This window comes from Microcaecilia unicolor, chromosome 1, assembly GCF_901765095.1.
Source record: "Microcaecilia unicolor chromosome 1, aMicUni1.1, whole genome shotgun sequence".
Classification (NCBI taxonomy): domain Eukaryota; kingdom Metazoa; phylum Chordata; class Amphibia; order Gymnophiona; family Siphonopidae; genus Microcaecilia; species Microcaecilia unicolor.
This window is the reverse complement of record NC_044031.1, coordinates 154,455,294-154,482,893: the sequence shown is the minus strand read 5'-3', so window position 1 is coordinate 154,482,893 and position 27,600 is coordinate 154,455,294. Positions and strand designations below refer to the sequence as shown.

Sequence of the window (27,600 nt, the reverse complement as noted above, 5' to 3'; positions counted from 1 at the left end):
AACATATTTCTTGTTTTAACTTCGTTATGTTTTCAGTTTGAAAACCTTGCAAATTTATTGAAGCTCCCTGGGAAAAAGACATTTAACAATATGGATAAAGACTTTTTAGAAAAGAGGAAAAAAGATTTAAATACATATTTACAGGTGAGTCTGCTGTACAGTATTTCCTTTTCAACCCTTTCACTTCCAAAGTGTTTGCTGACTCCATGACTGCAGGAAGTATATTATATTAGAGGTATTTGGGGAAGGGGGGTTTGCATATGATATTTAAACCACAATAACATATTTTTCACCTAAGCAGGTGTTTTCTCTGTTTTTCAGGACAAAGGCTTTCTTTTGATTCAAATGTTTTGCCCGTTCTAATCTTGCATGTTACTCGCTTTTTTTTTTAAATACAAATGCACGTGCTGAAAGCAAGCTGTGTCCCTTAAAAATGCATAGCATATCAAGAAAATACTTGGATGACGTCTTCAGGTTTAATAGTCTAGCTAAACTCACTTTTCCTGTTAATTCTGTTTCTGAGAGGCATGTCTGAGCTGGTTCTGTCTTTAGCCCCTCATTCCAGAGCTTCCTTTCAGTTGAAAGAGGCCCACCTTCTTTGTGTGTATGCCACAGAGGTAATTTCTCTCCCTTATCTTCCCTTTCAAATTTCTTCCAAAGTATGTGTGTTTATGTGTATTTATTTAAATCATTCAGTATGTCCCTATATACTTTAATAAAGATCACTGACCAGTTTAGTAATTGTACTATACCAACTTGATCCGGCTTTTATATAACTTGAAGATACGGTCTCCAGAACTGCATATAGCTTTCCAGATGGGGTCTCACCAGAAACTTATACAGGTGCTCGGTCACCTTTATCCTGCTAACTATTTCTATCGCTATTTACCCAATCGTTCTTCCGGCTTTTGCCATCACTTTTTCTACCCATTTGGCCCTTTCAAGATTGTCAAATGCAATCACCCCCAGATCCTACTCTTCTTTCATGCACAGAAGTACTTCACTCCCTGTTCTATACTGCTCCCTTGGGTTTCTGCAGCCCAAATATATGACCTTCAGTTTGTTAACATTAAATTTTAGCTGCCATACTCTAGACCGTTCCTCACTCTTCTTTAGAGCCCTCCTCATGTTATCCACACTTTCCAGGGTGTTGACCCTGTTGCACATTTTGATGATATCTGCAAAGAAGCAAACCTTTCCTGACGGTCCTTCCACAATATTGATCACAAAAATGTTGAACCAGAACAAGGACTGTTACCTTCAGCACACCACCAGTAAAATCCCTATTACATAAGAATAGCTATATTGGGCCAAATCAGTGGTCCATCTAGCCCAGTGTCCTGTTTCAGCAGTGGCCAATCCAAGTCACAAGTACTTGGCAGATGCTGTCAGTCCCAGGGCAAGCAGTGTCTTCTCCGAGGACAAGCAGGCTGCTTGTTCTCACTGATGGGTCGAAGTCCACGGCGGCCTAGGAACGGCAATTTTTTCACAGCAAAAATAGACAAAGTTTGCCAGAGCCTTCTGGCGCGCACTGCACATGTGCAGCCATCTTCCTGCCCGTCACGCGAGAGTCCCCGCTCAGTTACCTTTTTTCCGCAGTGAAGAGAGGCAGCGTTTTTCCCGTCTCTTCTGAGTCCTTGGAAAGAACCTTCGGCCGTTTTCGGAGATTTTCTCGGATTTTTCTCTTTTATTTCTTTATTTCTCCTTACCTTGCCTTTAAAAAAAAAGAAAAAAGTAGTCTTTTACATCTTAGTTTTTTGCCCTTGGTAAGTTTCCTTTCGTTTCCACTGCGGTCCTCTCTTTTTTTTTTATGCTCTCCTTTTTGGCACAATCGCGAATTTTGATCTCGCCACCGCTATTTTTCCGTCCATGACATCAAGGACTCCCAGCGGCTTCAAGAAGTGTACTTGGTGCAACCGGTCGATCTCGGGTACCGACCCCCACGCGTGGTGTCTTCAGTGCCTTGGTTCAGACCATCGCCCAGACGCATGTAAGTTGTGTCTTAGCTTGAAAAAGCGGACACAGGCGTCAAGACAAGATCTTCGAGACCGAGTTCAGAGCTTCTACCTGTTCCTCGGCGTCAACATCGGCACCAGGGATGGCATCGACTTCAGGAGCACAGGTAATGGCTGTCCGGAGACTACGGTACGCTGGGAGCAGTGAGCTGTCGAGTGGGTCTCCACCTGTCTCGAAAGCATCTGCTGTACAGGCCCCACGGGACCGACCACTCTCGGACCCGACCCCAAGGAGGCGTGTGGATTCCACATTCTCGTCTGTACCGAGGAGTGCCGATGACGTGCATCGAACGAAGGCGAAGAAGCATCGTCATCGGTCTCCCTCCAAGCACGGTACCGAGAGCTCCGGGACGTCGAAGGATTCGGCATCCATGAAGCGCCGACGCTGGGAGGTGTGCTCACCCTCCATACAAGAGGTGTCGGTGCGTCGGTTTTCGGACAGCCCGGTACCGCTTCATCGACCTCCACAGATTCTGACGCCGATTCCTGCATCAACCCCACAGCCTTGCTTGACAGCAACTCTAGACGAGCGCATCCTAGCCATTCTTCCAAGCAGTGGCGTAGCAAGGGAGAGGCAGTGGGGGCGGTCTGCCCCGGGTGTCAGCAGGAGGTGGGGTGCTCCATCCCTCCCACTGCTCCCTATCCAAAGACCACTGCCACCAGTCCCGCTTACAGTAAGCTCCCTCCTCTCTGCCACTTGCCCCAGCGTTGTAAAAACCTCGAAATCAGCAGTACAGTGCGTGCCTCGCGTCTGCCTGCCTGTGCTTGCAAAAGAAGCAGAGAGAGTGCCTCGTCAACGTCGAACCTTCCCTCACTGTGCCCCGCCCTTACGGAAATAGGAAGTTCTATCAGAGGGCGGGACACAGTGAAGGAAGGCCCGACGACGTCGACAAGGCAATCTTTCTGCTTCTTTCGCAATCACAGGCAGTCAGACGCGAGGCACGCACTGCACTGCCGATTTCGAGGTTTTTACAATGCTGGGGACTGAGTGGCAGAGAGGAGGGAGCTTACGGTAGGCAGGTGGGGACATGGGGGGGGGCTCAGAAAAGGGCTGGAGCTGGAACTAGGGTCTGAGAAGGGGGCAGGAGGGAGAATGGGGCCATGCCTGGTGGGGGGGGGGGGCTCAGATGGAAGAAAGGGGCTGAGCTGGAACTAGGGTCTGAGAAGGGGGCAGGGGGGAGAATGGGGCCATGCCAAGGGCAGGTGGGTCTGGGGCTGAAAAGGGGGGGCAAATGAGAGAATAGGCTGGGGCTGAAAAGAGGGGCTAATGCAAGGCAGGTGGATGAAGGGGACTGAAAAAGGGGGTAGGTGGGATAAGGGGACTAGTACTGGAACTGGGGGTTGAAAAGGGGCAAGGGCGGAAAAGGGGACAGGGAGAAAGTGGCTGGGGCTGAAGCTCTGCACTAGTGGGAGAAAAGGGCTGAAACTGGGGACTGGTGGGATAATGCGGCTGGAACTGGGGAACTGAAAAGGGGGGCAGGTGGGAGAAGGCTGGAACTGGGGGCAGGTGGGATAATGGGGATGGAACTGGGGGCTGAAAAGAGGGGGCAGAGAGAGGGGGAGGGCAGATGCTGGATGGAAGGGAGAGAGAGGGGGCAGACAGTGGATGGAAGGGAAAGGGCGAGAGGGCAGACATTGGATGGAGGGGACAGGAGAGAGGGCAGACACTGGATGGATGGCAGGGAGAGAGAGAAGGCAGACACTGGATAGCAGGGAGAGAGTGAAGACAGATGCTGGATGGAAGGAAGACAGTGAAAAGAAGATGAGGAAAACAGAAACCAGAGACGACAAACTGTAAATAAAATATATATTTTTATTTTTTTGCTTTAAGATAAAGTAGTATTGTAGCTGTGTTAATAAATGTTCTAGTGCTCACTGTAGTGTTTGAGATGCTTTCCTTTTCCTTTTGTGACTCGTAGAAATTACTGCTTATGGTATGGTAGAATTGCTCTAGAGATCCTGAGTGTTTGTATTCTCGGTATACCTAGTACTGGATTTTGGAGGGGGGTGTTAAAAAATGACCGGCCCTGGGTGTCAACTACCCTAGCTACACCACTGCTTCCAAGTCTTTTGGAGGGGTTGCTGCATCAGTCTGCTCCGATACCGGAGGTGCTTGCGCCCCCATACCGTTGGTGGAAGCGGCAGCTGGCTCTGTGCCTGTAGTGAGGTCTTCGACGTCGGTGCCGCCTGCCACCCAGGTTGACTCCCCATCGACATCGCTGGAGGGAGCTTCATCGCCGTCGGCATCGGAGTCGACCTCTTCACATCGAGGACATGGTTCCTCGGCATCAAGACGAGCCCGTTTAGAACTGCAGTTAAGGAACTCCTGTCCGACACCGATGAGGATGCCTTGTGGGATGAAGGGGAGGATCCCAGGTATTTCTCTTCTAAGGAGTCTTGTGGTCTTCCCTCTGATCCTACTCCTTCACCAGAAAGAAAGCTTTCTCCCCCGGAGAGTCTGTCTTTCTCTTCATTTGTCTATGACATGTCTGTGGCTATTCCCTTCCCAGTAGTATCTGAGGATGAGTCCAGGACTGAGATGCTTGAGGTCCTTGACTATCCTTCGCCATCTAAGGAGTCATCTACGGTTCCTTTGCATAATGTGCTCAAGGAGACACTTATGCGGAACTGGATGAAACCATTAAGTAATCCCACCATTCCCAAGAAAACTGAGTCCCAATATCGGATTCACGGAGAACCTGAGCTGATGAAGTTGCAGTTACCTCACGACTCTATGATTGTGGATTCCGCTCTCAAGAGAGCCAGGAGTTCTAGAGACTTTGCCTCGGCGCCCCCAGGAAGAGAATCTAGAACCCTGGACTCTTTGGGGAGAAAAGCATATCAGGCCTCTATGCTCGTGGCCAAAATTCAATCCTACCAGCTCTACACGAGCATTCACTTGAGAAACACGGTGAAGCAACTGGCAGACTTGGTTAATAAGCTCCCTCCGGAGCAGGCCAAGCCTTTTCAGGAGGTGGTCAGGCAGCAGAAGGCGTGTTGTAAATTCCTGTCCAGAGGTGCTTGCAATTCTTTTGATGTTGCATCCAGATCCACTGCCCAAGGTATAGTGATGCGCAGACTCTCATGACTGCATGCCTCTGACCTGGACAATCGAATCCAGCAGCGGATTGCGGATGTCCCTTGCCGGGGGGGGGATAATATCTTTGGTGAGAAAGTCGAGCAAGTAGTTGTTCAGATCACGCAGCGGGAAACCGCTATGGACAATCTCTCCCGCAGGATGCCTTCTGCTTCTACCTCATCAGGGAGATGATTTTTCCGGGGAAGGAAGAATGCTCCCTATGCCTTGAACAAGCATAGGTAGAATCCTCCTTCTCGACAGCCTTCTCAGGCTCAACCCCAGTGCGCTCGTTTTCGTCAACAGAATGCGTCAAGGGAGGCCCCTCTGGCTCCCCAGCAAAAGCAAGGGACGGGCTTTTGACTGGCTCCAGTTTTTTGTTTTTTTTTTTGTTACATTTGTATCCCGCGCTTTCCCACTCATGGCAGGCTCAATGCGGCGTACATGGGGCAATGGAGGGTTAAGTGACTTGCCCAGAGTCACAAGGAGCTACCTGTGCCTGAAGTGGGAATCGAACTCAGTTCCTCAGTTCCCCAGGACCAAAGTCCACCACCCTAACCACTAGGCCACTCCTCCACTCAGTTGAGCATAGCCGCTGTAAAAATGTCCGTGCTGGACGACAAGGTGGCCTCTTATAACCTCCGGTCGGTGGGTTCTTCAAATAGTCCGGATAGGATACTCCCTCAGTTTGATATGCAGACCTCCAAATTGCCCACCGAGAGCTCAATTCTTCAGCTTCCAGCACAGGCAGGTACTTGCAAAGGAACTCTCCACCCTTCTCAACACCAATGTGGTCGAGTCCGTTCCACCAGGGCAAGAAGGTCTGGGATTCTATTCCAGGTACTTTCTTGTGCAAAAGAAAACGGGGGATGCGTCCCATCCTAGACCTAAGGGCCCTGAACAAATTCCTAGTCCGAGAAAAGTTCAAGATGCTTTCCCTGGGCACCCTTCTTCCCATGATTCAGGAAAACGATTGGCTGTGCTCTCTGGACTTAAAGGATGCTTATACACACTTTCCAATACTTCCAGCTCACAGGAAGTAGCACTTTCAGTACTGTGTACTGCCCTTCGACCTAGCATCCCCGCCCAGGGTCTTCACAAAGTGCTTGGCAGTTGTCGCAGCATCGCTACGCAGACTGGGAGTGCATGTGTTCCCTTATCTCGACGATAGGCTGGTGAAGAACACCTCAGAGGCAGGAGCTCTACAGTCCATGCAGATGACTATTCAACTGCTGGAGCTACTCGGCTTTGTTATAAATTACCTCAAGTCCCATCTTTTCCCTGTTCGGAAACTGTAATTTATAGAAGCTCTGCTGAACTCACAGATGGCTCGCGCCTATCATCCTGAGGTGAGAGCAGACAATCTCTGTCTCTAGTTTCCATGACCAGAGTGTCTCAGCGGATCACAGCTCGGCAGATGTTGAGGCTCCTAGGCCATATGGCCTCCACAGTTCATGTGACTCCCATGGCGCGTCTTCACATGAGATCAGCTCAATGGACCCTAGCTTCACAGTGGTCTCAAGCTGCGGGGGATCTAGAGGATGCAATCCAGCTGTCCACCGTTTTTCACAATTCCCTTCAGTGGTGGACATTTCGATCCAATCTGACCGTGGGACGTCTCTTTCAAATTCCTCAGACACAAAAAGTGCTGACGACGGATGCATCCCTCCTGGGGTGGGGCGCTCATGTCGATGTGCTTCACACTCAGGGAATTTGGTCCCTCCGGGAAAAAGGTCTTCAGATCAATCTCCTGGAGTTGCGAGCTGTGTGGAACGCTCTAAAGGCTTTCAGAGATCGGCTGTCCAATCAAATCATCCAAATTCAGACAGACAATCAGGTTGCAATGTACTACATCAACAAGCAGGGGGGCACAGGATCTCGCCCCTTGTGTCAGGAAGCCTTCCAGATGTGGCTTTGGGCTCGCCGTCACGGCATGTTTCTCCAAGCCACGTATCTGGTAGGTGTAAACAACAGTCTGGCCGACAGATTGAGCAGGATTATGCAACCTCACGAGTGGTCTCTCAACATGAGCGAGGTACGCAAGATCCTCCGAAAGTGGGGCACCCCCTCAGTAGATCTTTTTGCCACTCAGATCAATCACAAGGTTCCTTAGTTCTGTTCCAGACTTCAGGCCCACGACAGACTAGCGTCAGATGCCTTTCTCTTTCATTGGGGGAAGGGCCTTCTGTATGCGTATCCTCCCTTACCTCTGGTGGGGAAGACTTTGCTGAAACTCAAGCAAGACCGCAGGACCATGATTCTGATTGCTCCATTCTGGCCGCGTCAGATTTGGTTCCCTCTTTTTCTGGAGTTATCCTCCGTAGAACCATGGAGCTTGGACTGTTTTCCAACCCTCAGAACGAGGGGGCGCTTCTGCATCCCAACCTCCAGTTTCTGGCTCTCACGACCTGGATGTTGAGAGCGTAGAATTCGTTTCCTTGGGTCTCTCTGAGGGTGTCTCCCAGGCCTTGCTTGCTTCCAGGAAAGATTCCACGATGAGGTGTTACTTTTTCAAATGGAGGAGGTTTTCATTCTGGTGTGATAGCAAGGCCCTAGATCCTCGCTCGTGTCCCAGTCAGACCCTGCTTGAATACCTTCTACACTTGTCAGAGTCTGGTCTCAAGACCAACTCCTTAAGAGTTCATCTTAGTGTGATTAGTGCTTATCATTATACCGCCAACTTACCTATCAGCACTGTCTCTGCTCACATCTGCTTGTTTAAATTTCGACTACGCTATTCTCTATGGCATCTACACCTTAACTAGAATCAGTACTGTTTTCTACTTTTATCTACTTGTTTAAATTTCGATTACACTATCCTTTATATAACACAAACTGTATCTCCCAATTACGCTATTCTATATGTAACACAAACTGTATCCCCCAATCTATTATCTACCAATAACAACATATTGTAAGCCACATTGAGCCTGCAAAAAGGTGGGAAAATGTGGGATACAAATGCAATAAATAAATTATCGTGTAGAGGGTAAGCCTATCTCTGGACAGCTTTTAGTTCGCTTCATGAGAGGTTTGCTTTTGTCAAAGCCCCCTGTCAAACCTCCACCGGTTTCATGGGATCTCAACGTCATTCTCACCCAGCTGATGAAACCTCCTTTTGAGCAACTGAACTCCTGCCCTCTGAAGTACTTGACCTGGAAGGTCATTTTCTTGGTGGCTGTTACTTCAGCTCGTAGAGTCAGTGAACTCCAAGCCTTGGTAGTGCGTGCTCCTAATCTCAAGTTTCATCACAACAGTGTAGTCCTCCGCACGCACCCTAAGTTCTTGCCAAAGGTGGTGTCGGAGTTCCATCTGAACCAGTCAATTGTCTTGCCAACATTTTTTCCCCAACCTCATACCCGCCCTGCTGAACGTCAGTTGCACACCTTGGACTGCAAGAGAGCATTGGCTTTTTTACGTGGAGCAGACAAGCCCCTTCAGACAGTCCGCCCAAATGTTTGTTTCTTTTGATCCCAACAGAAGGGGAGTCGCAGTTTGGAAATGCACCATTTCCAGTTGCCTAGCAGATTGCATTTCCATCACTTATGCCCAAGCTGGGCTGAATCTTGAGGGTCATGTCACGGCTCATAGTGTTAGAGCCATAGCAGCATCGGTGGCCCACTTGAAGTCAGCCACTATAGAAGAGATTTGCAAGGCTGCGACGTGGTCATCTATCCACACATTCACATCTCATTACTGCCTTCAGCAGGATACCCGACGCGACAGTTGGTTCGGGCAGTCGGTGCTGCAGAATCTGTTTGTGGTTTAGAATCCAACTCCACCCCCCTAGGCCCATTTTTATTCTGTTCCAGGCTGCACACACAGTTAAATGTTCTGGTTTTTAGGTCAATCCTTCTTATGTCCTCGCCTTTGCGAGGCCCAATTGGCTTTCTTTGTTGTTTTGAGTGAGCCTGGGTGCTAGGGATGCCCCATCAGTGAGAACCAGCAGCCTGCTTGTCCTCGGAGAAAGCGAAGATGCATACCTGTAGCAGGTGTTCTCTGAGGATAGCAGGCTGATTGTTCTCACAAACCCGCCCACCTCCCCTTTGGAGTTGTTCTCCTTGGTTTATTGCTTTTAATATATCTGAGTGGGGACTCTCGCGTGACGGGCGGGAAGACGGCTGCGCATGCACAGTGCACGCGCCCCGCGCACCAGAAGGCTCTGGCAAAACTTTGTTTATTTTTACTGTAAAAAAATTGCCGTTCCTGGTCCGCCATGGACGTCGACCCATCAGTGAGAACAATCAGCCTGCTGTCCTCGGAGAACACCTGCCACAGGTATGTATCTTCGCTTTCCCCATGAAAAGTTACAGTGGGATTTGAACCTGTGTCCCTTGGTTTACAATCCACTGCACTAACCACTAGGCTATTCCTCCAGAATGAACTCTGTTTACCAGTTACCTTTGTTGCCTTCCTTCCTGTTGCTATCATATGTTTAAAATAAAACATAAAATGAAAATAATCTTGTATCCTTCCAACCCCAATCCCCATCTCCCATTTGACAATATTGGTTGGGGTTTTTTTTTCTCTCGTTTGCATCTTTGCTGTCCTGCCTATTTTCCTTACATGTCTCAGCTTTTGAAAATTATTGTTGCTTGTCTTTGTCTTTATATGATCTATTGTAGTTTATGAAGACTAACCTCTGTGCCTTGCCTTTTCAGCTGCTACTTTCAGAAACCATAGCAACCTCTTTTTCTTATTTTTATTTATGTTTATAACAAAAAAAGGTTCGTAGTTCTTAAAATCTTTTTTTGGTTTTACCCACTGCATGTCTACTTCCCTGGGATGTTCCAATCCTGCTATTGACTCCATAATGTATTCCCCCATCTTGACAAAGTTAGTTTTCCAGGAGTCTAGAACCCACACTTTTGAGTGAACCATCTCTACCCTTGTTTAAATCGTGAACTACACCATCCAATGATTAGAAGATGCCCTATCATATTGGATTTCTAGACCACCTGACCCTTAATTTTCTAGGCGGTTTACAATGAATAACAGCCAGGACGGAACCTCAAGAATTAGTTATACCATGAAATTAGAAAGGAAAAAAAATTAACAAATCTTTTAAAAAGAATAATGTTCAGATATTTCAGAAAATCACTGTAGCTATTCAAATCCTCCAATTTTAGAGCAAGTGAGTTCCAAATATTAAGAGCCTGAGATCATCAATTGCTTAAAAAAGCCAAATATTTTTATAACTTTAGAGTAGGGAACTGCAAAAAAAAAAAAAAAAAAAACAGAATGATCTTTTACTCTTCCTATAATCTTTAAGCTTCACTTGTTCAATCAAATAACTTAGACAATCTCCAGTTAAGATTTTAAACAGAATACATTCAAATTTGAATAAGATCCTGGCTTCTATCGGCAGCCAGTGCACTTGTACATAAAACTGAATAATATGATCATATGTTCTTAAAGAGAAAATTAATCTCACTGCTGTATTTTGTACAGATTGCAATTTATGTAATTGACATTTGGGAGCACCCAACAACAGAAGATTGCAATAATCCAGCTTAGCTAGAACTAAAGCCTGCATTGGCAGTCTAAATTGAGAAATGTCAAAAATTAATGCGTCTCTATAATATACAAATTGAACTCTTTATTAAAAACGAAATTTGAAAGTCCAGTGTCAAAACCTGATCAATATAGACACCTAATAATTTAATCGCCCACTACAGCTCAGAAATATGCTTTCCAATATATATGCATTTGGTTTAGTATTGCCCCCCTCCTTGGAGTTTGGGGGGGATCAATTACCATTTGATGCAATAATTACCCTGTAGAGCATAGGATCCCCAACACACAGTAGGGTTCGCAAGACCTTAGCAGGGGGTAAGTAGCGGACCTTCCTCACCTCCCTCCTTCTGCTTTCCCCACTGCTGCTGCTTCTCCAAATCAGCAAGACTAAACAAAAGACTGTGTTGTAATGGTGGGCTGCATCTCACTGTGGCAGGAAAAAGAATCCTTGGTGAGAAATTGACAATATGTTCCTAGGCATTTAAACTAGAAGGTGGGGTTGGCATATGGAAGCAGGTGAATTCAGGTAGTGCCCCCCCCCCCCCCAGGATGTGACAGTAGTAAAGAAAGCAATGTAACTAGCAATCTTAGCAATACACTTCTTAGTAACACAAAAGAAGGTGAGACGAAATAAAAAGCTATAAAGAAGATGAGCCTGCCATTGAAATCTAGCAGAAAAGCAGTGACCACGAATGCTCACAGTCTAAGCAACAAAGTTTATGATCTGCAAGCCCTTAAAGGCAGATTTCAATACTGTTGCTATCACACAGATGTGGTTCAATAACTCCAATGAATGGGATGCAAATATACTGGGATATAATCTATTTAGGGAAGGATAGAGATGGTCGAAAAGGTGGAGGAGTAGCTGTGTATGTGAGAAACAGTATGATAGCAAATGAAATACAGGTGGTTTGGAGAAAGCAAATAGTAATATGGTTTACCTTGAAAGAAGAAGAAGGAACCTCTATCTACATGGGTGTTGTCTATAGACCTCCGACTCAATCAGAGAAGCTTGATAAAGATCTGGTTGTAGATATCCAAAAGTTTGAAAAGAAAGGAGAGGTATTGTTGGGAGATACCAACCTGCCGGATGCAAATTGAAAAGTTCTGTTTGCGGAATCGGAGAGAAGTAAAGAGATCGTGGATGCCTTTCAAAGTTTTCTGCTCAGACAAATGGTGATGGATCCCACAAGGGAAGGAGCGATACTGAATCTGCTACTCACAAATGAGCAAAGCGTGTCTCATGTCAGTGGGTGCCCACGTGGACAGTAGTGATCATCAAACAGTTTTGTTTGATATAACAGCTAAAGCGGAGGCAGCCACACAAAATGCAAAGTCCTAGATTTCAAACATGCTGACTTTAGTAAAACGGGGACGTACCTAAAAAAAATAGCTGATGGGATAGGAGGACAAACGAGAAATGGAAGGACAATGGTCCAGGCTGATAGGAACTATAAAAATGGCTACAGACCTTTACATAAGGAGAGTAAATAAAAGCAAGAGAAAAAGGAAACCAATATGGTTCTCCAGACAAATAGCTGATAAAGTAAAAGTAAGAGTTGGTATTCATGAAATACTGAAAACCTCAACAAAAATAACACAAAAGAATACGGGATAAAACTGAAAGAAGCCAAGAGAGAGAGAGATGTCTGGCGAAAAACAAATGGCTAGAAATGTAAGGAGGGGAGATAAGAATTTTTTTAGGTATATTACTGAAAGGAGGAAGATAAATAGCGGAATTGTGGTACTGAAACATGCTGTGGACCGCTATGTGATGAGTGATGAGGAAACAGTGAACGTGCTGAACAAATACTTCTGTTCTGTGTTCATGGAAGAAAATCCTTGAGAAGGACCATGATCGGCTGGCAAATGTACATGGAAGAAAGCATTTATGAACAACTGCAAAAACTGAAGACGAACAAAGCCGTGGGACCAGACAGGATCCATCACAGGATATTGAGGGAGCTCAGAAAGGTTTTGGCAGCTCCTCTTAAAGATTTGTTTAATAAATCCTTAGAGACGGGACAGGTTCTATGGGATTGGAGAAGAGCAGATGTAGTCCCTCTTCACAAAAGTGGTGCCAGAAGAAGTGGGAAATTACAGGCTGTTAAGCTTCACTTTTTTTTAATTGGAAAAGTAATGGAAGCATTGCTGAAGGAAAGGGTAGTGAATTTCCTGGAATACAATGGGTTACAAGATCCAAGGCAGCACGGTTCTTTGACTAGGCTACTAGAGAATTTGGAGCAAGGACATAATGGTAGATTATAATCTACTTGGATTTCAGCAAAGACTTTGACATGGCTCCTCATAGGAGGCTCTTGAGTAAACTTGGTAGTCTGAAGTTAAGACCCAAAGTGGTGAACTGGATTAGAAACTGGTTGACAGACGCCAGACGGTGGTAGTTAATGGAATTCACTCGGAGGAAGGAAAGGTGAGTAGTGGAATGCCTAAAGGATTGGTGCTGGGGCCAATCCTGTTGAATACATTGTGAGTGACAATTGCCGAAGGGTTTGTTTGCGTCTGTTCTTGCGGCCAGCGGAGTCCAATCAGGCCAGCAATACTACGCAGACAAACCCTCTCAACTATACCTTTAAGAAACTCTGACAGGTGGATTAAAGCCTTTAAAACAAAAACACAGAAAAGAGAGCCAAGGGAAGCTTCCGTTGGGGGAAAACACAAGTTTATTCTATTTTCCCAAGATTAGGAAAAATAAGGAATAAATATAGATACAGTATAGAAGAACATATTACTGAAAATGAAATTACAAATGAAAAGTGGGAACAGGACATCCTTCCAAACTCCCTGGCTTGGGAGCCAAAAGAGATGTACACTGCCCAACCTCCTATCTGGCAGAGAAATATTATATAGGATTTCTTTTCCCTTTCAATACATGGAGCACAAGAAGGAGGGAGGGTTTCCTCGCCCCCTTAATTAGCATCTTACAGTCAGGCAGGATCTCCTGACAATAAAGAAATATATAACATCTGTTTATATTTCCTTTTGAAGATGCATTTGGTCTGTTGTCCAAATGTTTTGGACCTCTTCTATTCATCTTTACAGCTTTTCTCACAAGAATACATTTCTCAGAACCTTTAATTAGTATTTCCCCTCTTCTAAAAGAGGAGACAAAAGTTAACTACTGCTTCCTTATAGGGTTGCTATAGAGGTGTTAGGTTTCTCTTGTCAATAGAACTATTGCTATTGACTCCAGGGATCAGGGAGATAGTGTTTGAATTGTTCTAGGCAGAGAAGGAAACAAGGTGTTACCTGGTCTTCCTCTCATGGTTGTAAAAAGGGTAATTCTCTCCTGGATAGTAGCCTTACTTCAAAGGGCATGGGAAAGAATTCTGTCTCCTGACCATATTCAATGGGAGAGATTCTCCCCCCTCTGCAATAATATTTTCTTATCCCGTCCTGACTACAGGATTTCTATCTCTCTCCTCTGTCAGCCCTGCCCCCTTCACCTGGAACTTCCTTTGATCTGCATCCTAAAAGTCTCTCAAAGGCTAATAAACACACTCATGTAAACAGCAAATGGATTGTCTTTCACTTGCTTGGTCAGAGGAAGGTGGGGGAAGAGGTGGGGGTACTTGCTCCACCTGGCCTGTTTAATATCATTGTAATTTACAGAAAAAAAGAGAAATTTCCACTTCTCATCGTCTGTATATTAATTCCTAGATATTAGATACTTAGCAGCACTGAAACTGCTTGGTTCAGGCCTTCATAAGTACAAAGTACACCTCCACCAACAGGTTAAAAGGTAAGGTTTGCCTTTTTTGCGGATGATACCAAGATTTGTAGCAGAGTGGACACCCTGGAGGGAGTGGAAAACATGAGAAGATCTGCAAAAGTTAGAGAAATGGTCAAATATTTGGCAGAGTGATGCATTTGGGGAGTAAAAATCCAAGGGAGTCATATATGCCAGGAGATGAGAGGCTGATATGCACAAACAAGGAGAAGGACCTTGGGGTGATAGTGTTGGAGGATCTGAAGGCAACAAATATGCCATTTCATCTTACACATATACCGACAATATTTTATTAGTTTACCCAGTTGCTCATTCTTCTCCTAATTTCTGTAATCTCCAGGCTTGCCTCTTAGCTATGGCTACCTGGTTTTTAATCCACGAATTGGTACTTAACCAGGATAAAACCGTTGCCTGCCGGCTGACAAGCTGTTCAAGCCATCCTAAATTCACCCCCACCCTGTTCGATTCTCCAGTGTCAATAGTTGACTCCTTCAAATACCTAGGTATTATCTTTGATACTTCTCTTTCATTTCACAAACAAGTTTCCAAAATCTTACAATTAGGTTTCCTGACTCTGTAAACTACACCCGCTAAAGAAATTTTTATGCACCCCAGCTTTGCATACACTATTCCACTCCTTTGTAATCTCTCACATTGACTATGTAATATAGTTTATGCAGGCCTCACCCAGCTAGAACTAAAACACCTTCAAAGATTGTATAACACAGCAGCTAGATTTCTCTGTAATGCCTCTCGATTTGATCATTGGTCACCTTTACTAAAATCTCTTCACTGGCTTCCTGTTCGCTTGTGTATCCACTTCAAGATTCTGTGTTTAGCATTCAAGGCAATCCATCAGGGTGTTCTGTCCTGCCTCTGTAATCTGATCCTTCCATACACCCCTGCTAGACAGCTTTGCTCCTTGGATGCCCACCACCTGGTGCTTCCCTCACCCAAAACTGCCCATTACGAATCCATCAGGCATTCTGCCTTCTTTTTCTTAGTTCCTAGTCTATGAATTCAATACCCCAGGGGTACTTGGGTTGCCCCTTTTTATACCCTTTAAGACTGCCCTAAAAACATTTTTATTTGATCAAGCTTTTTCCTCTCCTTGGTGCTGAATGTCACCTGGGACTGTGGTCTGCGGTGGAGTAACAGTCTGCTCCTTAAGTTGTTTTGTTGTTGTTTTATTAACTCTTATGTATGTTTTTACTTTATTTTTTATTTATTTATATTTTACCGTGTCAATACAGGTAGAATAGATACATAAGAAATGCAGTTAGCCAGCATAAATCATGAGCAGAAATTGAAGAAATTTATGTACAGTGATATAAGATATGCACTTAGCAGTCCCATATTGACTTTTATATATAACAAGTGACTATACCTCTCTCTTACCCCCTTATACCCCAGACATACAAACTTACAAGTAGAACCAACATCCATCCATCATCTTTCATCCCCATTTATCCCTGCCCCCCATCCCCACCCTCCCCATCAATCTTGTAATGGTTGGGAGTTCTGGGAATTCAAAATCTCTAAAAGTCATTGCCAGAGAGTAACATACTGTATGTTATTCACATTGAAGGCCCAGGTATAAAGCATACTCTCGTATTTGGCCACCTCAGTTGCTCTTGATACCCAACGTGCAAAGGGTGCAGGTTCTTCAGATGTCCAGAACTGCAAATTTTTTTTTTTAACCACCAGTGTCATCATGTAGATAAATCTCCTCTGAGGCTGCTAACAGACCCTGAGAGAGTAGGAGAGACTGCTCACCCAAGAGCAGTGTTTCATAAGACCACTCCGGTGTGAATTGAAAAACCTGGTTGAGCACAAAAAAGACTTTATTCCAAAAATCTAATTTGTGGCATTCTAAAAAAGCATGCAGGAGAGTTCCACGACCGGTGTGACACCTCAGGCACTGAGCAGAGTCCCACATCTTCAGCTGGGCCCCCTTTGCCCTCGATACATAGGCTCTATGTATAATTTTTATATTGTGTCTCTTGCAGATCCGCCGACTTAACCATTTCGTGTAAGGTGGCAAAGAGCATGCAAAATTGAGAATATGAGTATTGAGTGTCCAGATCCTCATTCCGTCTCTGCATGACGCTTCCTAGGGTTCCCCCTGGAATTATGTTTTAGTATTTTATACCAAGTAGGCAGCCTATTTCCACTAACTGGCATGTTCTGAATTGCTGAATCAGCTGGCCCCGTATGTCCCCTTCACTCCATACTTCGTCTTGACCTGAAGCCAATAGTGTCTGGCTTGTAGGTAAGGTAACATATGACCAGTAGGTAAGCTCCATTTCTTTTTTGCCTGAGAAAAAGAGATGAAAAAATCTGTCTGGCATAAGCATGTGTACTAAACTAGTGCAGCCCACCCTCGCCCCATGTGCGAAATACTGAGGGACCCGTGCCAGCCTGAAAGGCCATATTGCCTACAAAATGTAGAAATGGAGAGGCGTCCAGACTACGCTGCTGGCGTCGTTTCCACCAACACCAGGCTGCATGCAATGGTGCTGAAAAACTTAGCTGCAAGTTATATTGTGTGCCCAGACCTGAAGGTGTATGCAAAAGGTTTATAAAGGAATATGGAGCGCACCAGCCCTTCAACCATCCCTGAGGGGTAAAGTGAGACACTCCCGTTATTCCCTCAAAAACAGTCCTCATCAGCGCTGCCACATTGTACAATCGCAAATCAGATTCAGTCCTCCCAGGACTTTATCAAGAACCAATTTGGGATATCTTATGTGCACTCCCCGCTGCCGCCATATAAAGGAACATAGTATAGATCGAAACAATCGCTCATCCTTCCTTTTGATTCATATTGGGATAGTTTGCAGAGGATATAGCAACTTAGGTAATAGTACCATTTTGGTCAAAGCTGTTCTTCCGAACAAAGAGATCTGAAGGTCCTTCCAACGCAAACAGAGCTGTCTGATTTTATCTATCGGATCCAAGATATTGCACCTATACATCACGTCCTGACTGGTACTGAGAAATATCCCAGAGGGATAGGTAGGGTCACAAATCTTGAATCCAGAATCTCTCTTTCCCCCCCCCCCCCCCCCCCCCCCCCCAGAGGAAGAAGTTCCGATTTGTCACAATTAATTCATAAGCTGGATGTGGCTCCAAAGTCCCTAACTATGGCCAGTGCTGTTGGAAGATGTGTCGGAACATCTCCAAAGTAAAGCAGTATGTCGTCCGCAGAGAGGTTAATGCGGATTTCTTTCTTTCCCACTTGAAGGCCTTTTATCTGATCACTTCGGCGAATTTTAACTGCTAAGGGCTCAATATGTCTCGTACCTCGTTGCAGATCAAAGTTCTCTGTCAATTTGTTATTGATCAACAACTGCGCTTGTGGACAGGTATAGAGGGCCACGATCCAGTCTATAATTTTGCCCTGGAGCCCATATCTCTCCAGAACCCAAAATAAGTATTGCCATGATATGCTATCAAACACTTTCTCCATATCCAAACCCGCAATGGCCTCCATTCCTCCTTTCCCCCTATATGTGTGTATAGCTGCCAATGAGCGTATGAGGTTCATAGAAGCGTATCGGCCAGATACAAAGCCCACCTGGTTCTCGTGAACAATGGAGGGCAAAAAGGCATTCATCCGACGAGACACAATGGCAGCTAAGAGTTTGATATCTTGATTAAGGAGAGATATGGGGCGATAGGATCCCACTGGCTTAGGCAACAGTACAATATGAACCAAATTTTGATGCCAGCCCGCACCATCCTGACTCATCTCGTTATACATATCACTCAGAGGCTGTGCTATTATGTCATATAGAATGCGAAAATATTCAGGCCCAAACCCATCAGGGCCCAGGGGCTTTTGTTAGTTTTAACGATTTAATGCCTAATCTGATTGGCCGGTTCAGCTCCTGTATCTGGTCGTCAGAGAGAGATGGCATGGCCAAGTCACTGAAAAACTTAGCTCTTGTTTCTTTGTTTAGATCCCTTTCTCGATATAGGGAACTATAATATTGGACAAACTGGGCCATAATATGTGGTTCTGTGTTATATTGCTGCCCCGACCCATCTTTAATGGGCATAGCAACTTGTCTCTTCCTGTACGGTCTTACCAAATTAGCCAGGAGTTTTCCCGCTCTACTTCCTCAGCGAAATAACTTATATTGCTGATAATATATATCCTCCTCAGCCCGACTGCTCAGTAAGAGGTCAATCTGCCTTCTGACCTCTAGCAGACTTTTTCGAAGCCTCATCTAGGTGGACAATATGTTGCCTACGGAGCTTTTGGTATTCCCGTGATGACCGTAATATTTCTGCCTCAAGTCTTTTCTTCTTACCTGAAGTATATGCTAACACATGCCCCGTAGTACCGCCTTAGATGCCTCCCAAAATGTGATAGGGTCCACATCCGGGTTGTCGTTAGTGGAATGATATTCCAGCCACTTTTCTCTCAAGTAAGTTCTGAACAGAATGTGAAATTCCAAACCCTCTCCGTTGGGTCTGCTACAAAAGATATACTAAGTGTTATAGCCGAATGATCAGATAGGGAATTGTTTAAGATGTGTACCTCCCATGCTATAGGGAACAATATCAGGGATATGAAAAAATAGTCTAATCTAGAATATACCTTGTGGGGATGTGAGTAAAAGGTATAATCCAAATCATGTGGGTGTAAGGTCCTCCATATGTCCACCAACCCCAACTGGTTTAGCAAAAAATTGATCCCTTGGTTTGCCTGGCCAATGCCCCCTGGTTTTGCTAGCGTACAGTCAATGGTAGGGTCTTCAAGAGTGTTCAGATGTCCTCCTAAGACAAGCTGATAACCCAAATGGGGAATCAATTTAGCCACTATGTCCGAACAAAATCTGTGACTATAAGAATTAGGGCCATAGACATTACAGAGATTTAATTTCCGTCCCCAGAGCTCTCCCAGCAGAATAACATATCTTCCTTCTCTGTCTTGGATTATTTTATGGATATGGAAAGGAATTTGTTTATGTAACAATATGGCCAGGCCTTGTTGGTTATTATATAAGGAAGACATTACTTCTCCCACCCAACCCCTTTTCAACTTGTGATGCTCAGTAATGGACAAATGAGTTTCCTGTAAGTAAGCTATGTCAGCATTTTTAGATTTCAACCACGCTAAGAGTTTTCTACTCCTGACCAGTGAGTGTATGCCATCCACGTTAATGGACACCAATTTCAAGTTAACTATTGCAAACAAACAGGTAGATAGCAGTGAGATAGATAGTGAGGTTGCAAAAGAGACCGTAGTAGATCAGGTGTCCCTAAATAAATATAAAAATCAGACAAAAGATTGCAAATTAGTACTGTCAAGTACTAAGCATGATGTAAATAGGAGCAACAAACACAGTTTGAAATGTCCATATGCAAATGCCAGGAGCCTAAGAAATAAGATGGGAGAGTTAGAATATATTGCACTAAATGAAAAATTAGATATAATAGGCATCTCTGAGACCTGGTGGAAGGAGGCTAACCAGTGGGACACTGTCATACCGGGGTACAAATTACATCGTAGTGATAGGGTGGATCGAATTGGTGGAGGGGTAGCATTGTATATTAACAAGAGCCTTGAATCAAATAGATTGAAAATTCTGCAGGAAACAAAACACGTCTTCGAATCACTGTGGATTGAAATTCCATGTGTAAAGGGGAAAAAGATAATGATAGGAGTGTACTACTGTCTGCCTGGCCAGGATGAACAGACGGATGCAGAAATGTTAAAGGAAATTAGGAACGCAAACAAACTGGAGAACACAATAATAATGGGTGATTTCAGTTACCCCGATATTGACTGGGTAAATGTAACATCGGGACAAGCTAGGGAGGTAAAATTCCTTGATGAAATCAAAGACAGCTTTATGAAGCAGTTTGTACAGGAACCAACGAGAGAAGAAAAAATTCTAGACCTAGTCCTTAGTGGAGTGCATGATCTCGTACGGGAGGTAATGGTGCTGGGGGCCGCTTGATAACAGTGATCATAATATGATCCAATTTGATATTAGCTTTGAAGTAAGTATACATAGGAAACCAAATACGTTAGCGTTTAACTTTAAAAAAAGGAGACTATGATAAAATGAGAAGAACGGTGAAAAGAAATCTTAGAGGAGCGACTGCGATGGTCAAAAATTTACATTGGGCGTAGATGCTGTTCAAAAACACCATCCTGGAAGCCCAGGCCAAATATATTCCGCGTATTAAAAAAGGAGGACGGAAGACCAAACGACAGCCGGCGTGGTTAAATAGTGAGGTGAAGGAAGCTATTAGAGCTAAAAGAAAATCCTTCAGAAAATGGAAGAAGGAACCGACTGAAAATAATAAGAAATGGCATAAGGAATGTCAAGTCAAATGCAAAGCGCTGATAAGGAAAGCTAAGAGGGACTTCGAAAAAAAGATTGCGTTGGAGGCAAAAACACATAGTAAAAAAAAAAATTTTAGGTGTATTAAAAGCAGGCAGCCAGCAAAAGAATCAGTTGGACCACTAGATGACCGAGGAGTAAAAGGGGCAATCAGGGAAGACAAAGCCGTAGCGGAGAGATTAAATGAATTCTTTGCTTCAGTCTTCACCGAGGAAGATTTGGGTGGGATACCGGTGTCGGAAATGGTATTCAAAGCTAATGAGTCGGAGAAACTTAATGAATTCTCTGTAAACCTGGAGGATGTACTGGGGCAGTTCTACAAACTGAAGAGTAGTAAATCTCCTGGACCAGATGGTATTCATCCCAGAGTACTGATAGAACTGAAAAATTAGCTTGCAGAGCTATTGTTAGAAATATGTAATTTATCCTTAAAATCGAGCGTGGTACCGGAAGATTGGAGGGTGGCCAATGTAACGCCGATTTTTTTAAAAAGGTTACAGAGGAGATCCGGGAAATTATAGACAGGTGAGTCTGATGTCGGTGCCAGGCAAAATGGTAGAGACTATTATTAAGAACAAAATTACAGAGCATATTCAAAAGCATGGATTAATGAGACAAAGTCAACATGGATTTAGTGAAGGGAGATCTTGCCTCACCAATCTACTACATTTCTTGAAGGGGTGAACAAACATGTGGATAAAGGGGAGCCGGTTGATATTGTGTATCTGGATTTTCAGAAGGCGTTTGCCAAAGTACCTCATGAAAGACTCCAGAGGAAATTAGAGAGTCATAGGATAGGAGGTAGTGTTCTATTGTGGATTAAAAACTGGTTAAAAGATAGAAAACAGAGAGTAGGGTTAAATGGTCAGTATTCTCAATGCAGAAGGGTAGTTAGTGGGGTACCCCAGGGCTCTGTGCTGGGACCGCTGCTTTTTAACATATTTATAAATGACCTAGTGATGGGAGTCACTAGTGAGGTAATTAAATTTGCTGATGACACAAAGTTATTCAAAGTCGTTAAATCGCGGGAGGATTGTGAAAAATTACAAGAGGACCTTACGAGACTGGGAGACTGGGCATCTAAATGGCAGATGACGTTTAATGTGAGCAAGTGCAAAGTGATGCATGTGGGAAAGAGGAATCCAAATTATAGCTACGTCATGCAAGGTTCCACGTTAGGAGTCACGGACCAAGAAAGGGATTTAGGTGTCGTCGTTGAGCTCTGTGTGCTGCTGCGGCTAAGAAAGCAAATAGAATGTTAGGTATTATTAGGAAAGGAATGGAAAACAAAAATGAGGATGTTATAATGCCTTTGTATCGCTCCATGGTGCGACCACACCTCGAATATTGTGTTCAATTCTGGTTGCTGCATCAAAAAAAGATATAGTGGAATTAGAAAAGGTGCAGAAAAGGGCGACGAAAATTATAAAGGGGATGGGACGACTTCCCTATGCGGAAAGGCTAAAGTGGCTAGGACTCTTCAGCTTGGAGAAAAGCGACTGAAGGGAGATATGATAGAGGTCTATATAATAATGAGTGCTACAATGCAGTAAATTTAAAACGAATCTGAGAAAATGTTTCTTCACTCAACGTGTAATTAAACTCTGGAATTCGTTGCCAGAGAATGTGTTAAAGGCGGTTAGCTTAGCGGAGTTTAAAAAAAGGTTTGGACGGCTTCCTAAAGGAAAAGTCCATAGACCGTTATTAAATGGTCTTGGGGAAAATCCACTATTTCTGGGATAAGCAGTATAAAATGTTTTGTACATTTTTGAGATCTTGGCGGGTATTTGGAAACAGGATGCTGGGCTCGATGGACCTTTGGTCTTTCCCAGTATGGCAATACTTATGTACTTATTCCGTGTTCCACAGGCCTCCCAGCTAAACCTGCCGGACTCTCCCAGACACCCTCTGTTACCTTGGGCTAACACAAAACATCCACAACTCCACGCTTTTTGATGATTTCCCTTCCCCAACCCTACAGATCCCTTCCCTCCTTCAACTCCAGATTCCTTCCAGCTACTCTGGACTCTCTCCCACACATGCATCCCATTCATACCTCCCCTGTCTCTCATCCCCCTCCCCCCTCCCGTCCTGATTCCCCATCCATATTTAGAGAACCGACTCATCCTCACTTCCCAGAATGCCCAACAGAACCCATGCCTCGCATCAAATCTGCAATCAAGGTAGATAATGTATAGTATATTCTACTTAACTCTACATGAACCAGTTATAGATACCTCCCAGAAGTGTTCATGTCCGGGCCAAAACAGAGACCCAAAGTCTAAGTCCATCAAATATGAATGAACTGGTCCCTAAGCAGAGGGCTACTAATTTTGAACTATATTACTTCATAACTTCTTCAAGTGCCATCCCCTGCATTCAGGATCCATAAAAACAAGGGAGTAACTGAAAGTGCTTGGTCTATCAACTGCGCCAGCAATATCTGTTAACAAACACAATTACTTTTGTATGTCCCGGTCATACAAGTTCCAGAGACAGGCTGTTGAGTATTTTCACTGTTGAAACAATTCAAAAAAGCTTGAGCCTGCGATGCTTCTGTAATCACAATCATTCGACCCGCATGCCAAATCCGAAGTTTAGCTGGGTATAGGAGGGAGAAGCGTATCCCTTTTTTGTGTAGTGTAGCACAGTGCATGTCGGCGCCATCGTTTTGTGCAGTAATTCCACCCTAGCAGAATAATCATTAAAGAGTAGCAAGTGCTGCCCCTTGTACTCCAGGGCTGCATTGTTTCGGAAAGCCCTCAAAAGTTGTTCTTTCTCAGACTAGTTCATATAGTGTGCAATGGCGGCGCGGGGCTTATTATCATGCTCTCCATGTGCTCCAATTCGATGTGCATGGTTACATCGAAAGCTCTTTTCGTTCCTCTCCAGGCCCAAGTGTTCCAGCAACCATGAGCTGAATAACTGGTAGAGGCCCTTATCTGTAAGCGATTCAGGTAGTCCCACAACTCTGAGATTATTGCACCGGTTGCGGTTTTCCTGTTCTTCCAATCTGTCCCGGAGTGCCGTTGTTTCTTTCTGCAACTCGATGATCTGAGCCGCCATGCTGTGCAATTCATCTTCCTGTATCAACACCCTGTGCTTCACTTCAGAGATCCTTCGTGCATGCGAGTCAAATTTCTCGTCAATTTCCTCCATCGCCATTTGAATTTTATTCAGCCTGTCTTCCAAGGCCATTGTGACTGTGTGAGATATTTCCTAAGCCCAGTCGCCGGTTTGTTTCTCATTCGCCGCTGGTGGAGGATGATTGTTCGCCATCTTCGGTGTGCTCGTTCGGGAGACGTCCTTTAGGCCCGTTTGATTCCTTGTGGGCATTACTTCTTTAAACAGCTTCTGGACGCAAACCTAGTGATTCTAGGTCTTTTGTTTTGGTTGCCAGTACAGTTAATGTTAGCAAAAAGCCGATGAATGTTAGGGGGTTATCAGTTTTATGCAGATTCTCTGTGGATCTGTCATTCCTGCTGCTTCTCAGGTGGCAGGCATCACGTGACCCCCCCCCCCCCCCTTTATTTTATCATGTGAATGAATTTTGTCCTTGTTCTCTTTACTAACAAAAATGGCATTCCTTTCTCTTTCTATTTTTAGTTTGTACGCCGCTTTGACCTGTCCTGGAAAGGCAGTATAGAAGGTTCCCAATAATTGTAAACAAGTAGTGGCTGTAGCCAGAAGAATGTTAGAAAGGCATAACCAGCAGAAGAAAGGAGGTGTGGATGCCCCTGTACAAGTCGTTGGTGAGGTTTGTGGTGGGGCCCCACTTGGAATACTGTGTTCATTTTTGGAGTCCGTGTCTTGCTAAGGATGTAAAAAGACTTGAAGCGGTCCAGAGGAAGGTGACAAAAATGGTATGGGGCTTGTGCTTATAGACGTATGAGAAGAGACTAGAGGAAGAAGGGACAGGGAGATATGATACAGATGTTTAAATACTTGAAAGTATTAATATAGAAACAAATCTTTTCCAGAGAAGGGGATGTGGAAAAACTGGAGGAAATGAATTGAGGTTGTTTTCAGGAAATTCTTTTTCACGGAGAAGGGTGGTCAGTCCCTGGAATACCTTCCCGAGGGAGATAGTAGAGCCAAAAAATGGTGACAGAATTTAAAAAGGCGTGGGATGAACACAGAGGATCTCTAATTAGAAAATGAATGGTATAAAAAAACAAAACTTATATGGGTGTGTTTGTGTTGATGCGTCTGGTGGCACAGATGGTGACTCTGGCTGTGAAGAACTACGACCAGTGCTGGGCAGACTTGTATTACCTGTGTCCTGTATATGGCTATCCGGTTTAGGATGGGCTGGAAAGGGCTTTGACAGCAACTTCAGTAACTGGAACGTGAGGACAATACCTGGCAGACTTTTACAATCTGTGTCCCGCAAATGACAAGACAGGTTCAGGTAGGCTGGAGTGAGCATAAACTGCAGCTCCAGTATTTGGAAAGTAAGTGCAGTGCTGGGTGGACTTTTACAGTTTATGTCCCAGAAATGCCAAAGAAAGACCATAATAAAGAATTTTGTATTGCATGCATTGTTGGTTTAATTATCAATTGACTAGTAAAAGAGGCCCATTTCCAACAGAAAGGAAACGGGCGCTAGCAAGGTTCCAGGGCCACCTCCCTCCCTCCTCCGATGTCCAGGCCCCCTCTCCGAATTCCATGCCGCATACCTGCCTCCCTCCCTCTCCTCCGAGTTCCAAACACCTGTCCCTCTCCTCCGAGTTCCAGGACCTTCCCCTCCCCCTTCCCCCTCTCTCGTCTCAGGACCCCCTCCCCACTCCAGTCGGATGGCCTCACTCCCGTCTGAGTTCTGCGCCGCCACCACCCCTCCGATTTCCGCCGCCCAGCACCTCCCTCCCTCTCTCTGTGGCCTCCGAGTGCAAGGAGGACATGTGCGGGTGCCCCAGCCCTTCGTAAGTGGCAGTTGTTGTTTAAAACGTTTTACCTCCTGCTCCGCCGACAACAGTGAAGTCCAGCATGCACGAACGCCGCTTCAGACTGCTTTTGCTTCTGTTTCAGCTGTTCCTCTGGTCCCGCGCGTCCGCAAACAGGAAATGAGGGCAGGACCAGAGGAACAGCTGAAACAGAAGCAAAAGCAGTCTGAAGTGGCGTCTGTGCTTGCTGGACTTCACTGTTGCTGAAGGAGCAGGAGGTAAAACGTTTTAAACAACAGCTGCCACTTACGAAGGACTGGGGCACTCGCACACGTCCTCCTTGCACTCGGAGGCCACAGAGACAGAGGGAGGGAGGCGCAGGGCGACGGAAATCAGAGGAGAGGGGGCGTGGAAATTGGAGGAGAGGAGGAGCGTGGAATTTGGACGGGAGTGGGGCCGTCGGACTGGAGTGGGCCCATGGAATTAAGACAGATGGGAGTGGAAGGAGGGAGGTAGGGGGTCATGAAACTCGGGGGGGGGGGCGTTTGTTTACTCACCTCCGATGAGTGCTACTGGGTTCTCTTCCCTCTCACTTCCCATTGGTCCGCCCTGTACATCACAGGGCGGACCAATGGGAACTGTTTTATGAACCCAGGCAGCCAGAGGAAGGTGCAAATTATTATATAGGATAATGAGAGTGACTGTTAGGCAGACTGGATGGACTGTTGGGGTCTTTATCTGCTGTTGTTTACTAAGTTACTTGCAGCAGCAGCAAAACTACCTGAAGCAGTGCCAGGACCATAGTCTCCATGTGTACTTCACATATTCATGATCAGCACCTTTTAGTCCTGCAGTTCCACCCCTTTCTTTCCCTAACAGGCCTGAAGGTCATGTTATTTTGCTTCAGCTCTTTAGTCATTTTTTCTTCCATTTGTGCTTTTGCCATCCAGATTTCTTTCCTCAGTGTAGTTCTAGCTAAGTTCATGAAACCTCTGTTTGAACCTATATAATCTTTAAATCTGAAACACCTGTTTTGAAAATTTCTCCTCTTAGTAGCAGTATCTTAATCCTGAATCATGAGCGAGCTTCAGGCACTTGTCTTTTATTCTCCATTCCAGTACAGTGATTGAAAGTTTTTCCCCATCCTGATTTCTCCTCTTTATTCTTACTATATATGTCACACTGAATGGTTTCTGATCGTCAAACAGTATGTAATATTGTATGAGCTGAAAGGAACCTGCGTGTAAACACCACAGTTTTTAAATTACTTCATTTATGTAAGAAACAAAGTTATCCAACTCCCATATCACCCGTGTGAAAAAGTAATCACCTCCTTAAACTGGTTGCACCAACTTCAGCAGCAATAATTGCAACCAAATTCTTCCTGTAATTTGATATCAGACTTTTTTTTACATCACTGTTAAGGAATCTTACCCCACTCTTATTTGCAGAACAGCTTTAATTTGAGACACATTCATAGGTTTTCATGCATGAACTGCTCATTTTAGGTCCTACCCATAGCATCTCTATTACATTCAAGTCAGGACTTTGGCTAGGCCAATCTTAAAACTTGAGTTTTGTTTCTCCTCAGCCATTCTCATGTAGACTTGCTTTTGTATTTTGGATCATAGTCTTGCTGCATAACCCAATTATACTTAGGGTTACCATATTTTCCCCAAGAAAAAAGAGGACACATGCCCTGCCCCTGTCACACCCCACCCCACCCCACCCTCTGTCACTTTGACACCCCCACCAAAGAAAGCCAGATTCCCTCTCTCTCCTCCCTATGTTATCCCCTTGACCCTCCCTCCCTAATTTTCCAGCCTCCCTCCCCTTCACCCACATGACTCCATTTACTCCCCGTCCACTCCCCTCCCCTCCTGTACCTTACTGTAGTGCCCTGGTGGTCTAGTGGCCTCTTCAGGGCAGAAAAGAGCCCCCTCTTTCCTGTGCAGCATGGCTGTATACCTCTCTTGCTCCCGGCACTGATTCAAAA

General features: G+C 45.0%; 1 protein-coding gene across 3 annotated transcripts in view; it reads left to right on the top strand.

Annotated features, from left to right (window-relative positions):
* Positions 1–27,600, top strand: part of SNX13 (sorting nexin 13) — a 483,917-nt gene that overhangs the window by 377,402 nt on the left and 78,915 nt on the right. For all 3 annotated transcript variants that reach the window (XM_030201510.1, XM_030201500.1, XM_030201519.1), the window contains one exon: positions 37–144. In XM_030201510.1, coding sequence (XP_030057370.1) covers positions 37–144 — 108 coding nt within the window. The remainder of the gene's footprint in view (positions 1–36; positions 145–27,600) is intronic.